This window comes from Chiloscyllium plagiosum, unplaced genomic scaffold (assembly GCF_037043375.1).
Source record: "Chiloscyllium plagiosum isolate Xiang-an unplaced genomic scaffold, Cpla_swu_hap1 HiC_scaffold_32, whole genome shotgun sequence".
Classification (NCBI taxonomy): domain Eukaryota; kingdom Metazoa; phylum Chordata; class Chondrichthyes; order Orectolobiformes; family Hemiscylliidae; genus Chiloscyllium; species Chiloscyllium plagiosum.
In genome coordinates, this window is record NW_028270170.1 from 8,040,978 (window position 1) to 8,058,765 (window position 17,788).

Genomic DNA, 17,788 nt, shown 5'->3' on the forward strand with positions numbered 1-17,788 from the left:
AGTAATCACCTAATTCAATACCTACAATCAAAATCCATTATGGGTAATGCATACCATCAAAAGTGAAGGAGGGGTGGGAACAGCAGAAGGGATTAAACTGGAGTTAGAGGGAGTTAAAGCCCTCTACCACCACCCCCTTCAGTGACCCCACCTCTCTCTAAAGACATCGAGAGTATTGATGGGCACTGCGTGCTCCCTCTCCAAGGGCATCCGGGCATGAACATAACCATGGAAATGGACAATAAGCACGTGCTGTCAATCAATGGAAACATTTCACCCGATGGATATTTGGAAAAAGAAACCATGTGCGGCATGGGGACGGTACAGGGGACCCAGGCCAATTGGAAGAGTTAGTACAAATGACGGCCACCGACTAGATGGACCGAATGGCCTCACTGAAACATTTCATTCACTCATCATGATGTGTGAGCTCGAGTGACTGGGTGTGAGTGAATGTGTGACTGAGTGTGAGAGGCTGAGTGTGTGTGATTGAGTGTGAGAGGCTGAGTGTGAGTGTGTGTGATTGAGGATGTGAGAGGCTGTGAGAGTATATGTGTGTGACTGAGTGTGAGAGGCTGAGTGTGTGTGTGATTGAGTGTGTGACTGAGTGTGAGAGGCTGAGTGTGAGTGTGTGTGACTGAGTGTGAGAGGCTGAGTGTGTGTGTGATTGAGTGTGTGACTGAGTGTGAGAGGCTGAGTGTGAGTGTGTGTGACTGAGTGTGAGAGGCTGAGTGTGGGTGTGTGTGATTGAGTGGGAGAGGCTGTGTGTGTGTGACTGAGTGTGAGAGGCTGAGTGGGAGAAACTGAGTGTGAGTGTGTGTCAGACTGAGTGTGTGACTGAGTGTGAGAGGCTGAGTGTGTGTGATTGAGTGTGAGAGGCTGCATGTGTGGGTGATTGAGTGTGTGACCGAGTGTGAGAGGCTGAATGTGAGTGTGTGTGATTGAGTATGTGAGAGGCTGTGTGAGTGTGTAATTGAGTGTGTGAGAGGCTGTGTGAGTGTGTGATTGAGTGTGTGACTGAGTGTGAGAGGCTGAGTGTGGCTGTGTGTGATTGAGTGGGAGAGGCTGTGTGTGTGTGTGTGACTGAGTGTGAGAGGCTGAGTGGGAGAAGCTGAGTGTGAGTGTGTGTGAGACTGAGTGTGTGACTGAGTGTGAGAGGCTGAGTGTGTGTGATTGAGTGTGAGAGGCTGCGTGTGTGGGTGATTGAGTGTGTGACCGAGTGTGAGCGGCTGAATGTGAGTGTGTGTGATTGAGTATGTGAGAGGCTGTGTGAGTGTGTAATTGAGTGTGTGAGAGGCTGTGTGAGTGTGTGATTGAGTGTGTGACTGAGTATGAGAGGCTGTGTGAGCGTGTGTGTGATTGAGCGTGTGAGAGGCTGTGTGTGTGTGAATGTGTGACTGAGTGGGAGGCTGAGTGTGTGTGTGTGACTGCGTGTGTGACTGAGTGTGAGAGGCTGAGTGTGAGTGAGCGACTGTGAGGGACTAAGTGAAAGGCTACGGCTGAAGGAGCGAATGTGAGTGAGCGTGAGTGAACTAGGCCTGAGTGTGTGCGTGTTGTCGCGACCTTTCTGTTTTTAGCGTGAATTACAGTGACTTTGGAATTAGCCGACTTACTGAGACCGGCTAATCTGGATATTTTTCAACAATGAAACAGTAACGTCATTTTGTCGAAGAACTACGTGCAAGACCTCGAGAACCCTCGGGAAAGTGGGTTAGGTAGTTTACAGTAGAAAGGAGATCGAGAGACCACAGAGACAGTGATTTGGCGAGGCGGTGGGGTGGGAGGGGGGGGGGGTGTCGCCTGGTGACAGAAACATAGGAATGATATAGTTTTGGAATAAACTGCACAAATTAATATAAAACAAAGAACTGTGGATGCTAAAACATCTAAAACAAAAACAGAAATTGCTGCAGGAACTCAGCAGGTCTGAGTGGCGAGAGAAACAATGAACCTTTTGGTGACTTAGTTCTGAGGTTTCTGTAACAATTTCAGTTTTTGTCTCAGGGCAGAGTGGAAAGTGCGTCTCAAATCTGGTCGGCGCGAAAAACTTCCACCAGCTGACGGAAATGGAAAGAGACTGGAAGGCAAGGCCAGGATTTAACACAAGAAACCGATTTGTGAGTGCACAGCTCCCACCTCCAGTGACATTGTCCGGCATTTGACACTGTAAGTGTGATAGCTCCGCTTTTCCAAGGGAATGGGAAGAAATATCCTGGGCACAGAGGAAACCAAGCTACAAAGTTGAATTTCTACAGCAAACACTAGCTTCAGTGAAGAAAGTACATTAATCAGTCTGGAAACCGAAGGGAGAAGAAGGTACAATTTAATCAAAACTTGGTCTCTCTTGGCTTCCAATAGAGATTTCCTTCTGAACTGACGGACATGTTAGTGAATTTGTAATTCCTCTTGGAATTTCCAGGAGACGTGTACATGTACCAACATGATGAAGAGCCACTGGACCTGAAACTCTGCTGCTCTCTCCGCAGATACTACTGAGTTTCTCCAGCAATTTCTGTTTTCGTGTTTGACTCAGCTCGCTCCAGCGCAGACTCACACCCATAGGCTTCCAGACTCACACAGCACAAACTCCTGTCCACAATCGAACACCGATTCTCAATCCCTCGTCCGGGCATGCAGACAATCACAGGCCGCCCACCTTAACACCGGGTCATCCCTGAGAGAGAGCTGAGAGTGTGTTGCTGGAAAATCAGTCAGCATCCGAGGAGCAGGAGAATCGACGTTTTGGACCGGAGCCCTTCATCAGCAGACCTCACTGTCTCCATGGAGAACAAGCTAATGTTTCGAGTTGAGATAACCAGTGCTCTCTGGCTCTCCAGGGATGCTGCCTGACCCGCTGTGGTCTCCAGCATCCGTTGATTTCAGTACAGGTTCTAATATCTGCAGTAATTTGTATTGCTGGAAAAGCGCAGCAGGTCAGGTAGCATCAAAGGAGAAGGAGAATCGACGTTTTGGGCATAAGCCCTTCTTCAGGAATTATGCCCGAAACGTCGATTCTCCTTCTCCTTCGATGCTGCCTGACCTGCTGCGCTTTTCCAGCAACACATTTTTAAGCTCTGATCTCCACATCTGCAGTCCTCACTTTCTCCCTCTGCAGTAATTTGTTTCTACCGTTCCTAATCTCGCCTTCCTTCACTTCACCCAAGGACCCAACTAGATGCCTCAACATGGCAGTACATGTACTGCTCTGAGTCCCAAAGCTTTTTTTTATCTTAAATTGCATGCATTTTCCTCCACCCTCCTCCCATCAGTAGTCACATTATCCTAAGCCTTCGGGAGTCTAGTGGGAGCAGCAACGAATCCATTCCAAAACTGAACCGAGTGGCTAGCAGCTTGATCCGATTTTGGTTCTGAATCTGGTGCTCCATCTCAGTGTTGCAGCGATTGTCCACCGCAGCGCTCCCAACCCCGGCCAGGGCTCACCCGGGTCCCTGCTCCGGTTCTGGGTGTGAAAGCAGCCGCAGACTCACGGTGAAAGAGTATCTCACACACACACACACAAAGGAGCACAACTCGCCGCAGCTCCCGCACCAGGTGGATCAGCGCGGTCCCTGCCCGGGACTGGGGATCACTTTTGGCCCTTTGTTGGCTCCATCGTGAACACACGGGTCGAGCCCGGCGTTTCCCCACCCTTCAAGCTGCCCTTTAGAAGGAGGGTGGCGGTTCGCCTCTCCCGCTGTTAACTTCTTGCTTGAAGCCGGCTTGCATTGATTCCCACGTGCTTTGTATGTCTCTCTTATTGTTCACCGTATTCCAGGAAATTGCAGCGGTCAATCATTTCCTTAAACGCATTATTTTCGAGATTAAAACAAAAAAAATCCTGTGCCTTCTCTGAGGAAATTTAGCATCCGTGACTGCCGCTTCGACCAAGCGTGACCCATCCTGGATTAAAGAGCCCAACAATCAGTCTTTTCTTTAAAAAAAATCAAAAATCAGGTGTCACTTACCTACCACTTTGTAACATGAAATGGCTAATAAAGTGATAGGCTGCAAGTTGTCTGTGTGTGTGTGCGCACGGTTTTTGTGGAGTTCTGTTCCAACTCACTGGGCTATGTGAGGGATATATGCCTGATCCGAAAAGTTTCAAGCAATTCTCACGTTTAGAAAGTGTTTTGAAAGAAATGCAGACTCTAATCAATCCTTCACAGAAATGTTGCTCCCAACCACCACAGCTCTGACTGCAGAAAATACCAAAAAATCCGAGAGATTTAATGTATTTTCATGGCAAAACGAAGTTCTTTTTTAAAAATGTTTGCCTTTAGCAAGCCAGCTTGTTTGTATTTGTAAACCTCCCTCCCCCCCTCCTGTTTACGAAGAACAAAAGCCAGGCCTTTGTGGGCACGTCCCTGCCCCTTTAATGGTGGATTGAGTTCGCTGAGGGTCAGGGGTCAGCCAGAGGTCAGCTGGGTCATTGTATTGTGATCGTGGGTCAATAGGCAACCGCATAGCCACTAAATCCACATCATTACCTAAGTAGTCCAGGAATGCTCGGGGACCATTCATTGCAGAGTGGCCGAATTTTTAAAAGAAATCAATACTTTGAATAAAACTAGGCTCGTTTTGTTACGTGTCTGTGCAACTGCGTATGTGTGTAGGTGTCACTATGTGTCACTTTGACTCAGTGTTTCTGTGTTTGTGTGGGTTTATGTGTCTGTACCTGTGGGTGTGGATATGCTCTGTGGTTGGCTGGCTGTATCTGCCTGTGTAAGTGTTTATGTCTTTGGATGGGTGTACACGTGTGCATGTCTTGCCTGTGTACATGCCTGTATGTGTGACTACCTCTGAATGTCTGTGTCTGTGTCTCTGTGTCCGTGGACGTGTGTGTGTGTGTGTGTGTGTGGAGGGTGGGACTGTGTGTCTGTGCCTGTGTGTGTCTGTATCTGCCTGTGTGCATCTGTGCTTCAACCTTCACGGTTTTAAAAAGGTTGGTCAAAAAGTGTGAAACATAACACATACATTTTCAGAGACTTCTATTACAAACTCTTCCTGATGTAAAAGTCAATGTTTTCCATCAGTACTGGTATTGCCCAACCTAGAATAAAATCACGGGAGTTGAGGATCATTAAGCAGTCATTCGGTCCATCAGCTGCGTCGATGTTAGCATAAGGCCCGCTTCCCTGCGGCTTGTTCCCATCCTTCCAGCCAACTGCCTCTCAGATTCCCTCTTCAGCGGCTTATTCTTGAGTGCCGGGAGAACTCAATAATACTTCTGTGCTTCTAATAAAAACGAGTCCTGCGCCTCACTTGAGGTCACTGTGATTCGGAAAGTTGACGCTAGAGTACTAAATCTGTGGAAACATTGAGCGCTGATCCTGTTCCAATTGGTCCTGGTGGAATCTCCGAGCTACAAAGCTGATAACGTCGCTAGTGATCCTTGGAAACGGAATTCCTGTGTTAAAAAAAAATCCATTAGCTGGAACTCAGAGATAAAAAAAACAACGCGGGAAACTACTGCTAAAACTGAGTAATCAGGTCGCGTTGAATTCTAAGAAGCAGGCTGTAAATAATAGGTTTCTGACAATCTCCATTGGGAAAGTGTGGAAAATAAAACAAGATTACAAATGTAAATCTGTGCACCTTGGACTCAGTGTTACCATTATCAACTATCCATGTCCTGTTTATTCATAGAATGATCTACTTGCACCCTCGATAAGTACTTGCTTATTTTAAAAATTCATCAATTCCGTGCATTGCCAATTAACATTAGCAAGTAGCAGAGAATTGACATTCGGTACTAAAGATGTATGCAAAACGTACCCAGTTTTCATAACCGGATTAAAATTCAGATGATTCTGTCAAGATTTAACTCCAAATAGGCCACATCTTCAACCAGTCAAAGTAATATTTCTAAAGTTAGTATGGGGGGTTAAGGTGGATTAGAAATTTCCTGAAAAATGTGACATTTGCTTCTTTGGAAAGAGGAACTCCATACTCCATTTCTTACAAAGAAAATATTCACTTTGCTTTATGACCTATCAAAACATCCAAACTATCGGTACCAATTGTGTACAAGTTAGACACTGCTAATCGATACATATTCTTCCGCTACATTTCAAATAACCTAGTCACGGATATATAAACCAGTCGGTCATCTTGTACTAATCCGATGCTAGTTAATCATTATCAAAGTATCAGCAAACCCACGCCAAGGGAAATGGAGAAACTGAACTAGGTCTTACACGAAATAGTTCATTCTTTAATACGTCCGGCCGAGTGTGAAATGTGACTGAGGAGTTTCTGTTCCTCGTTACTTCTGGAAGAGTTTAAAACGTAAATGACAGCGTTCCGAAAGGGCATCATTCGAAAATGATGAGCATTGCTGCAATAATAAATACGAGAAAATGTAATCGCTGCCTTACATTAATAGATATATAGTTTCAACAGCCCAACTGTTTAATTTGATAGTCAGTCAAAAAATCTATAATTAATTTGGGATAAGTGATCCCTGCGATATTTTCTGCGAGTTATTTGATGACTGTTACTTCAAACCCTATCGTAAGTCAATGCTTCCAGTACAGAGACTGACAAGAGATCGCCGATCTTTCACGTCCCAGTGATCAATACTGGGTATGAGCAATGTTAGGTTCTGAACACATTTCAACATTTGTCCCATTTTTGATCGTTGCTACAACTGGACCTTTATCATTGCGATGTTCAAGAAAGGTCTTTATGTATTTTTGAGCAACTTGGAGTTTGGTGGAAAATCAGACAGCCAGTACTTCGCATCCATATAGAGCCTTCTCATGGTGAAATCTTGCATTTATACAGGGTCTTTTAATGTCATGAAGAGAGTGGGGAGAATGCTGTTAGACAAAACAAAACTTTTCACTGTACTTAGGTACACGTGACCATAATAAATCAAATCAAATCAACTCCTGATACGTAAAGAGTTGGGCGTGCGACCAAAGGTTTGGTCAAACTTTTAAGGGTCATCCTAAAAGGTGTGAAGGCAGAAATGTTAAAGGAGGGATTTCCAGATCTGAAAGCCCAGGTACCTGAAAGACAAGCTCGCTGTTGCTGATTTGTTTAGCTCCCACGTTGAGGCAACTTTCAGATAACCTGGCTCCCTCGCTACATTTTTTTTTTAGCTTTCATTATTGTGACTGGAGATATAAACACACCTCCCAAATCATCTCGGTTCACTCTCAAATTAGGGCGGTGTCCACTCTCCACACTGAGAATACCGCATCGTGAGGTCATGGTAAAACTGGTGGTTTTAAACTAAATGTGGCGCGTTCAGGACAGACGACCACAGAATTTTCTTTCTGTTCCTCCAGTCTAGGCTATTTCCTGCATCTTCGGGCATTGGGTTTACAGGTTATTTGAAAAAATTGCGAGTTACTGAATTTAGGAAAGTCCAACGGATTTGTTTGATTGGATCAGCAAGCAATTCTTAGATTGCACGCAAACTGTGTGCAGCAGAGACCTAGCGAGACCAGACTGGCTTTAATAACAACATGGTGAATATTTTCCAGATATGGGCAAGTTCATTTGAAGCCAGTTCAGAGTATTGCTATCGCCCTTCTCTAGAAGAAACCAGATCATGTTATTGTTGAAGCTACCTTTCTAGGAACGACAAGTTCTGAAGACCCAAACAATTCTGTTACCTTTCGTTTCAGAGTACGGGTTTGATAACACTTTCCCCTTTTGGGGAATGGTCTGCCGAACGTTAGCCTTAAATTTGACGCAAAATGGACCGGAAATAGAGTGGGGTATCCTTTTAAAGCTTTGTTAGCGCGTGTGTGTGAAGGGGAAGCTGTGAAAACAGCTCGAAAGAACGAGGAGGGATACAAATAGCAAGTAACAGAAGGTTACAGTCCTCCGCGAACTAAACACAATCTCATTACCAATTAAATGAAAGACGTTAAACTGAGAGTGCGAAAGTCAGAAACATCTGAACTCAAAGCTAAATTGAATTGAACATAGATATCGTTGATTCAAAACCGGATCAGCTAATTTAAAAATAATTACAGCCTGCTAGTTTGGAGCAAGCCCGGTTCATGCTATGATGTGTATTTAAATTCAAGTGCCATTAATCTATTATACCGCTGAATCGGCGGCTATAGCAGTAACATTGTCTCATCATACACGAGGAAATGACTGTGCTAAATAATGATGGTGCTTCCAACAGAATACTTCAATGAAAAGTAAAACATGGGGGGAAATCAATGTCGGTTTGGCCTCGGTTTGGGAAGAGTTAAGAGAAAAATGTAAGGTTTGTGCGTGCCTGGTATCCCATAATGAGTGAAGGCAATGCAACACTTGTTGTCTTAGTTGAGATAGGAAGCTGACAAAGGATTCATTCTTATGTTTCGGTTCCCTTTCCTCGGTGGGGGTGAGGGTTCGAGTGAGGGGGTGGCTGGGGAGAAGGGCTGGGGGGTTGGTTCATCTCGTTGACAGCAGAGAAAGGCAGTCCCTGTCAGGATGTCTGCAAGGCCAGGGGCTAGCGAAAATCTCCGCAGACATTTTTAAAAATCAGTATTTGAATCGAGGTTCAATGCTCCTGAGCTGCAATTAAATTGTTCACAAAGCTTTGAGTGTGATGTGGGAAGGCAAAGGAGAGAGAAAATATCTACGTGTTCTGTATATTATTAGAAAATGTGTGCTTCATTATGCACGCATTAAACAGTGCACGTGTGAGTAGGTACATTCATTTGCAGATATGAATGTGTGCATTTTTGTTTGTTACTACGTATTTTTGTGCGCAGGGCATGAATGTGAGAGTTGTATATGCATATGAGAGCGAAAGCGTTGGTAGGTATGGTATATGTGTGAGAGAGTTTTGCAGGCCAGAGTATGTATATTCGAGGGTATATGGAAAGGTGGAATTATGTGTACCGGAAAGATGTCTAAATATTTAGAAACTTATAAAAATCGAAACAACTCAATAAACGTTAATTCAACTTTGCACGTTCGCAAAAGCCTATTTATTCTGCGTGTTCTGTGAGATTGATAAACAAGCACCCAGCGATTATTCCAACATGAGAAATTAGAGGCCTCGCCGCTAGCAGTTCCGGAAACAAAACCACAGTGAAATCCAGAATGGATTTTTGTCGATTGTGATGAGATGGAAACAAGAGGAGAACTTGTTGGTCCAGCTTGGCATGTTGTCTGACTGCTTCAAACGTGTAAATATTGTGCAGAATGTGCCCTCTCTTTTTTTGACAAGGGAAGTAAGATGTGTGAGGGGCCTAGCTCTCAATAGGGGATAAACTGGAACTGAACAAGAGACAGGTTGCACAGGTTTGTATTCTTTGTGCTAAGAGATGAGTGTGTGCACTGGACCGTGTCAGTGTGCTCCCCCTTCCCTCCCCCCCCCCCCCCCCCCCCCCCCACAACGCCTCTTGTGTTAGCATGCAATGTACAGTGTAGGTGTTTGATATGCGTTTAAACGCGTTTAATACATATACTTAACTAATTAAGATTGTAGTAATTTAGAATACCTATTGATTTAGTGTTGGCTAAAAGAGGACTGATTTCAGTTTAGTCACGCCGGGGGAAATGACAATATGGGTACATTAATTTCAGCGCAGGGAATCGTAGAACCCAGTGTAAAACTCTGCAGATTGTTAACTTCCAGTGACAATGTAAATATTGTTGAGATCAATTCGAATTGCACCGTGGCTCATGCAGGACTCACGTTTACTGACCTGAGGATTGATCTATCCTGTAGCTTGGACTTAAATGGACTCAAGTTGCTTTTATTCGAATGACTTACTCGATCATCTGCTGCAGGATCTACTCCTTACATCTGCATCCTGTTACCGGGGGCGTTTGCGGCAGAAACTGATTTTGTTTTATTTTAGTAATTTGAAGGGCATATGCTGAATAGAATTTGGAGGATTTCACTGGCAAGATGGCTGATTGGGGATTTAGATATAGAGAAAGGATTCCTTGGTATATTGGAGAGCCCCGGAACCGTCACAGTTTAATCTTCCCTAACCGATATCAAACGCATGTACACACAAACGGATACAATATTTAGGTACAAACATACATACAGTTACAAACACACACGTACGTGCAAATACATACGTACACACATACTGTACGCCCATTTTATATACACGCACATATACAGATTCAAATATGGGCGTATAATCGCACATACACATGTCGAAACTTACGTACATACATGAAAATACACATACAGATAAGTACACATGCATATAGAAACACATACATAGAAACACATAATAAAAACTAGGGGAGATAGTGGCCTGGTGGTATTATCGCTGGGCTGTTAATCCAGATAATATTCTGGGGACCTAGATTCAAATCCAGAAAAAAACTGGAATTAAAAGTCTAATCCATTGTCGGCTGGTTCACTAACACCCTTCAGAGAAGGAAACTGCCATCCTTACCTGGTCTGGCCTACATGTGACTCCAGACCCACAGCAATGTGGTTGACTCTGAACTGCCCTCTGGGTAATTAAGGATGGGCAATAAATGCTGGCCTAGCTAATGCCGCCTCATCTTGCGAATGAATAAAGGGAAAAAAAAGGCACGTACCCAAAATACTAAATGCAGTTTGGTGTACGTGTATTGGTGTATTTATGTTAATGAGCGCTTATATTTATTAAATGCAGTTGTGCACGGCTCGAGCGAACTGATCTGCTACAATATCAAACGGAGACTCAGACTTACCACGTCCCAGTGGCCAGCCTGTGTGGAACAGGGTAGGGGACCCAAAGGTCGAAACTGCATCTCAACTCTGCTCAGTGTCTGCCTGACCTCCGGCTGTGACATAGCATATTTGCCCTAGTCACTGAACTAGATTGGATTAACCCCTTCTCCGCTCCCCCACATTCACTCCTTTTAAAAAATCAACATTTTGAAAGTGAAGGCAACCAGTGCAGCCTCGAAGGCTCAGAGTAATCCAATCAGGAATGAAACGCGGCCGGAGACAGAGGGACAGCCGAGCGGATGCAATGGTAAATTACATGGATTTGGTAAAATATTCGCAGTCCTCATTTGATTTGCAGAGAGATGCATGCAGCCCTCACCTCGTTTAAATCCGAGCCTGTTAGCTGAAAAATAATCAGCGTTTCGGTCTGATTTCATCCAGAAATTCATTTCACCAGAGGATTGCACCGCCGATTCCTGACGCACAATGGCTAATGCCAGGAAAGATAAAGCGCCGAAGTGTAACCGACTTCCTGTCCGAATACACAGACATGCTGAGCGAGAGAGGGAGTGGGGGGAGAGAGGGAGAGAGAAGGGGAGGAAACACGGGCTCTTACAAAAAAAAATAGTTCATTTGATGAACCCGGACAGCAGTCTTCCTGGGCTCTGTAAATACTGCATAGGACTGATAGCTAGCATTACTAAATATCCTCAGTCTTAACGTTGGTTGTACATTTAACACAAAAGGCGATCCTCGCTGTCCGGCAATTGGCGGGGGTTGGTGATCTATTGGAATATTTCACGCTAAGTTTGAAATAGTCCCAATATTTAGAATTGGTGAGTGTGGGTTTGTGCCGGGTAAGTGCAGTTTGACAGAGTTCAGGTTGGGCTGATCAATGGACGGATTACCAAACGTAAGATGCTACAAAACTTATTTAATTTTTTTCTAAGTAACATAACCCCTCGAGTCCCTCTGGGTTTAAGGGCTGTGTTGAATGTTAACATCGTAAGCGCATGATCAATAGCATTGACCGCTGCATCACTTTTAAATGAAACAAATTGAAGTTGTTAAGCCCTGGGCCACGCTTGGCAGAACGAGCGGAGAATGATAAGTTCACCTTTGTGATATCCACGGCTCCATTCTGCTCTGCAGCCACATTGCAAGGAAATAGATATGAACTCTGACCACACAGGCGGTTTACATTTTGTGAACTTATTCTCTGTCATAGTGTCTGTCCAAACTGGGCTTTAAAGATTCAGTATTGCCTCTGGTCACTTACACCTTTTCTAAATGAAGCTGGTCACGTTTAGAGGTAATAAACTGAGTGAATCTTGATGATGCTCGCCCTCACTGGAGTGACCATGTGTGATGCATCTGACTGTATAATTTACATATGATTTCACAGAATAGACAGACATGCATAAAATACTGAATAAACATCGAATGCATTAATTTGGAAAGATTTTAACCAACCAACTAGGTGGGGTGGAGGACTGACAGCGAGGAAAGGAATGGAGAGCTGTTTTGTTGTGTAGCTAAGCCGCACTGCTACGAGCAGTTACTATCATTGACATTTTCCACTGTTAACCAGTCCAGGTGGCAATCTTTTTGTGTTTTAACGGAAGCGTCCCTCGCTTCTCACACTGCTCTGGAAAACATTATTGACGGTGAAGTCATGCTTTATGGTATTCGAGTTTGAAATCAGATGTAGTTGTCGGTCTGATTTCCCTGAACCCATCCTCCAGGTGGTCCCATTTAAAACAATGGATCAAACCCAGACATGACACGTGGTGCCCAAGGAAGGCTGGAGAACTATTCAACATATAATTTCAACACAAAAGGCCCGGATTTATTTTTGATAATTCCGCCAAACGATGAACAATAGAGGAAAGTTTGGATAAAAATCGAGCCGAACGGAAAAGGGAATTTCTTCCACGCTTTCCGCTGTGCGCTAAGTTGCAACATGACTGGGGGGGAAATAAGACGGCTGATCTGCACAGCGTTTTCCAACCCCCCGGACAGATAGATTTTTGAGGAGACCTGCTAAATTTCCTTATTGCAATTGTCGACTTGTAGTTTGGAATCGCCAACATTATGTTTATGGTGGGTTGGGGGAGATCAAAAAACATCTTCAGTCAAGGCGGCCTGAACAAATCTCTATTAATGATTTTATCAGGAACTGTTCGAATTTACTGCATGACCTATACTTTGCTAAAATTTCGAATCTAGGAGAATAGGAAATGGGAGTTTAAAAGATTAAAAACTCATGGAGACACGCACGTTTTCCTGCCAAATCCGGCCGCTTAAAGACTCCTGGCAGCTCTAATGATAAAGAAATTGCTATTCAGCGGCGGCAGGGAGTGTGGGTTATATTTAATGCGATGTGTACTTGCTGCTCGGGCGGTTATGAATGTTTCGGGGGGGGGGGGTGGGGTTGGTGTGTGTGGTGAAGAGGCGCGGGGGGGGGGGGAGCAGAATATCAGCTTTTCTTACATCACATGTAGAAAGTATCCAATCAGCTTGGAGTTGAGGGGAATGCTTTGGTGGAGTGGTGTGTGGACAAGTGCTAATACTGTGAACTTTTCTACAGGAAGGAAGGAAGCAGGGAGTGTAGTTGGCAGGTTCATCTTAAAGAGCTCGTTAAACCTCCAAGTGTGTGTGTGTGTGTGTGTGTTGATTTCATCTTACCGTTTAGTAAAATGCTGCAGTGAAATGCGGACACATCTTGCTCATTTCAATCATCTCATCTCTTAATTTGGGCCATTTAGTTTCGCCCAAAAAAGTAATTAATGGCAGAACTACCTCTTTGCTTTTTTGCATGGCGAACACAATGGTTGGGATTATCCCGGGATGTATGGATTATATCCCCAATGTTGCACTGGGAGGATTTCAGTCGGGTCATCTGGAAATGGACGGGGTTAGACTGGGTTACCTGCGCATCAACGGGAAGCAAATGTTCGCCCTGTCGCAAGTTCTGGCGGATCTGTTCAAAGACGTCCCGAGGACCACGATTCGCAAGAGGATGGAGCACCTGAAGATCAAACGACGCCGGTGCGATTTGAGGGAGTTGCGGACTCTGAAAGCCATGAACTCGGTACCGACGCGAGCGGTCAAGTGCTCCCTCATTTCCAAAGAGGATCTGGAAGTTTTATACACAGTCTACAAAACGCCAGAGGTCGGCAAGAAGAAGATCAAGGTAAAGGTGAGGAGTGGCGGACAGCTAAGCAGCTCGGAGGGACACGGTTTCTACACCGGGCTCTGTACCGAGAGGGCGGTGCTGCTGAGGACACGGGCACCGGGAGAATGCGCCCAGGTCAGATACCCGACACCGAGCGGGACTGAGCTCCTCGATTACCCCTCGGCGATCGTACCGGCCGGTAAAGACTTCCCGGAGTATGGAAACGCGGAGAAAGCCGGTATGTGCCCAGTGTACCGGGAGCAGGAGGTGTTTTACCGGGACCTGGTCTGTTGCTTCCCCAGAGCGGTGCAACCCTCCGTCGCGGTTCGGGTTCATGGAAACGAGCAGCCGGTTCATTTCACGGCGAAATATTCATGTTGTAACCGGAGCAAAACCGTGGGAGGCGGTTTTCTCAGTAACGGCAATTCATCGCTGAGCCCCGCAGCCTTCCAGTCGGTGAAAACCATGTTCCTCTCTGGAGATATAAAGTCGGGAAATGAAAGGGGCTTTGCACCGGGCGGTCAGGTCGCCTCTTTGGGATATTCCAGTGACTCGGACTGCAGCCTAGAGCCGGGCAATCTCTCGGATTTCGGTTCCACGGACGAAGACGAGGAAGACGGAGAGTCGGTGTTTTCCGCCTCCAGCAGCGGCGATGAGAGCTCCACCGCCTCAGACTCCAGCTCGGCTCACAGCGGCGTCTCTCTGCACAGTACCCGCTTCAGGAGAGCCACCTTACCCAGCGTCAGCGCGAAGATCCCGGCGGTGTCCCCCAGCCCTGCGCCGCCCGACAGAGTGGAGCTCCCGGCGCTGGACAAGTCCCAGTCGCGGCCGCTGTTCCTGCAGGTAGCCTCGAACTCTCCCACCCGCGCCCAGTCCAAGGGGAGCCCCGGCACCGGGCCAAAGGGCAATTCTCCTGCCGGGGAGAGGCAGCCAGGAGCCAGGGTCCCATCTCAACTGCTCGGAGCCTCTAGGACCGGCCTGTCTTTACAACAAAGGGATACGTTACAGTGGAGAGCGCGGCCCGGCAGCTCAGCTCTTTCCTGCTTTAATACAAACGCTGGGAAATTCGACAGTCGGGACAAAGCGGCCCTGTTCGGTTCCGGAGCCCATTCCCAGGGCGGGATTAACCACAGGATCGGCGGATCCAGAGAGCGCCCTGACATCTGCAGCCGCCCCCCGCGAGCGAGTGTCCAGAGTCCTGGCTTCAGCCCCGGCACCGGGCCGGGCTCAGGGAGAGGGGGGCCGGGGCGGAGGTACAGACCGAGAGTGAACCTGGGGGTTGACTGGGAGGAGGAGGAGGAGGAGGAGAGTGGAGTGATACAATCAGTGAGCGAGTTTCCTGGATCTGTCCATTCGCTCCAGGATCCCACCTCGACAGGAATACAAAACCAGTGCACTTTAGCGAATGGGCCGCCGGCCGCTGGCTGGGGGAACGCTGCCAAAAAGAGACGCATCTCTTCGAGCTGCCGCCGCGGTCGGTCCAAACGCTGTCCGGGGAGGGTGCAACCCTGGGTCACAGCGACCGGCCAAAGGCCGAACCTACTGAAAGACCCTGCCAAGTGCAGACGTGTCAGCTGCGGATTAGTAACGCCGGTTAAGAAAGCTTTCAGTTTAATGGGCAATTTCCCCACACCGCCCTCGCTGATTGTAGGTGACGATGGGGACCTGTGCCCGGCCTATTCCTTCAGCTCGGAGCCCTGTGACACAGTCCAGAAAGCTCACCCTCTCTGGGCCTGGCAAATCGGCCGCTCAGCGATTCCCCTTCCACCCAGCCTGAAATTCAGGGGCTTCAGCCTTTAGGGGTCAGTGACAGATTGTGGACGTGAAATTGCCCCCCCCCCCCCCCCCCCATTGTCCATTTGCAAAAGAAAGTGTTGTCACACCATCCGCAGGCTGTTGCAACACCCTGATCAGAAAATGCAGTTCACAACAAAGATTGAACAGCTATTTTGATTATTTCATCCCCAAACCGAACACGGCAATTTTTTTTAACCAAAAAGTGATCCTAATTTATCGGCTACAGTAGGGAGATGTGTGGCTCTTTGAAGATCGGTGTGTTTAATAGAGAAATGGGGAAGCAGTCAGGTCTGGCCCCAGTACACGCCTGGATGTGGCTCTTTGCACTAGTCTTTTATTTTCCCCTGTGCAATCGACCTATTAAAGCATTGGGAGTGACATTTACTGAACGAACAGCCTCTCAATCGAGAGAAATTTCAAATATATCAGAACGATTTAAAAAAACACTTTCCAAGTAGCCTCCCACAGTCATCAGACTACATTGTGTTGTGGGGAAAGGGAGAATGAGAAGATTACTCTACGTGCCACCCCCCCCCCCCCCCCCCCACCTCCTTCCATCCAGCTGGGTCTAGATTATCGGGATTTTAAAAAAAATCCTCCTGACACAGTGATCTCTTGTACTCACCTCAGTTCCTTCTTTGTTCCTTCAGGAAGCTTTAATTAAAAGTAGTCAAAAATACTGGTGACAGGACAAGGGAGTAACAGCTGTCATCTTTTAAATGGACGGGGAGCTCACTCGAAATGAATTGTACTACAGTTGGTTGTTTTAAAGGTTTTATTTTAGTCGTTTTGATACACTATTGTCAATTTTAATTTAAAACATATTTGAACTGAAGTCTCAGTGAAAGCGGAGAGGGAGGGAAGTGTGATTGGGGTGGGGGCGGAGGATACCTTTACTTGACTCTGTAGACGGGCCAGTGAGTAAATATCCTGAGCTCTGTGTGTTGCTTCTGTCCCCGCTTAATAATCGGATGTATAATTTGCAAGGGAAACACAGTAACCTTCCCTTTAGATGCAAATCAGTTGAACTCTGAAGGAAAAGAGGTTAATGCACAGAGGCATGCATTACTGATCAAACCCCACGTAAAGTTCCAGTCAATAGTTCCCCATTCAGAAGGGAAAAAAAGACTGGTGCTTGAGTTGAAATGCAATTGTAATTCCTTTTTTTAAAAGAAAATAATATTAAAATTTATTCCTCAGTTGTTGTAAGTTTTATTTATTTAGAATTTGATAAAGGTTCCTTTCAAGAACACAGAAAACAAACTTTAGCAAGTTTTTTTTAGTCCCTGCTCTTTGTGATGTTGACAGTATACAGTGAGTGAGTGAGGTTACGGGGGAGGGGAGAAGCCTACTCCCGCTCAGTGAGTCCTCATCAGGAAGAATTTAAATTATGCTTATTTCTTGCGAAAAAAACAATCAGGGGCAAAACGTGGCGAGGGTGTTGTGCTGTCTAAAGGATTATTGACACTGTGATTCGATTCACAATAACGGCACGGGGTGGAGGGGGAGGGAATCCGTTCAAACGCCAGGTTTGAATTAATGATGAAAAACGTGTTTGGAACAAACAGATGTGAGGAGAGTGGGGATTTTTTTTTCTTTCTCTCTCTCTCTCTATGGGAGGGGGAGGCTGAGCTCCTGTGCTGACATTTTAAATCTGTTCTGCTCTCCCCATCCCCCACCCCCGCGACCACCACCAGGATTCTGGAGAGAGAGAAAAAAACGCGGACAATTGCAGTTTCAGCCAAGATGGTGGTCGTTTGTTTACATAGGGCCAGCCTGGCAAGGAGGAGAGGTCCGTGCAAGATACTCTCAAACTCAGAGCTGCATCATGTCACGGGAACCATGCAGCCTGGAATGTTTCAATTCCTTTCTTTTTATCGCAGCGGGAATTGGACGATAGATTAGGCTGGAGTGGAGAATTGAAGAGAGAGAGAGAGAGAGAAAGGCGTAGCGAGGGACAAAATCCAGGGAGATGGAGGCAGACTGTTGATCCTGTTTTCCGTGAAGCGGTGAAAGGAAGATGGGGTAGTTTCGCTGGGTGAGTGTTTTCAGGAGCTGGGACCCGATTTCAGGATTAAACTGAAAGCAGTTAGTGAGGGACGGGGACAGGGAGAGGAGGGATAGACACAAATCTAACGCGCACAATGTGGATCGTCACCCGCCGTGCG

The 17,788-nt window shown here is 46.3% G+C and overlaps 1 protein-coding gene and 1 long non-coding RNA gene across 3 annotated transcripts; one reads left to right on the plus strand and one right to left on the minus strand.

Annotated features, from left to right (window-relative positions):
* Window positions 1-4,973: 4,973 nt before the first annotated feature.
* On the minus strand, window positions 4,974-13,050 carry LOC122539771 (uncharacterized). 2 transcript variants are annotated; one of them, XR_006309179.2, is made up of 3 exons: window positions 11,025-13,050; window positions 6,198-6,337; window positions 4,974-5,407 (listed from the first exon to the last, which is right to left on the minus strand). It is a non-coding gene; the product is annotated as an uncharacterized LOC122539771 (long non-coding RNA). The 2 variants fall into 2 exon arrangements; XR_006309180.2 differs by lacking the exon at window positions 11,025-13,050 and adding an exon at window positions 10,666-11,017.
* Window positions 13,051-13,138: 88 nt separating this feature from the next.
* Window positions 13,139-16,819, plus strand: LOC122539770 (uncharacterized). Its single transcript, XM_043674816.2, has one exon. The coding sequence runs from the start codon at window positions 13,464-13,466 to the stop codon at window positions 15,621-15,623; it is 2,160 nt and encodes a 719-aa protein (XP_043530751.2). The 5' UTR covers window positions 13,139-13,463; the 3' UTR covers window positions 15,624-16,819.
* Window positions 16,820-17,788: the final 969 nt, after the last annotated feature.

What these genes read in the sequence shown, in the direction of transcription:
- LOC122539770 (XM_043674816.2), top strand. Translation starts at nt 13,464, where the DNA reads ATGGCGAACACAATGGTTGGGATTATCCCGGGATGTATGGATTATATC.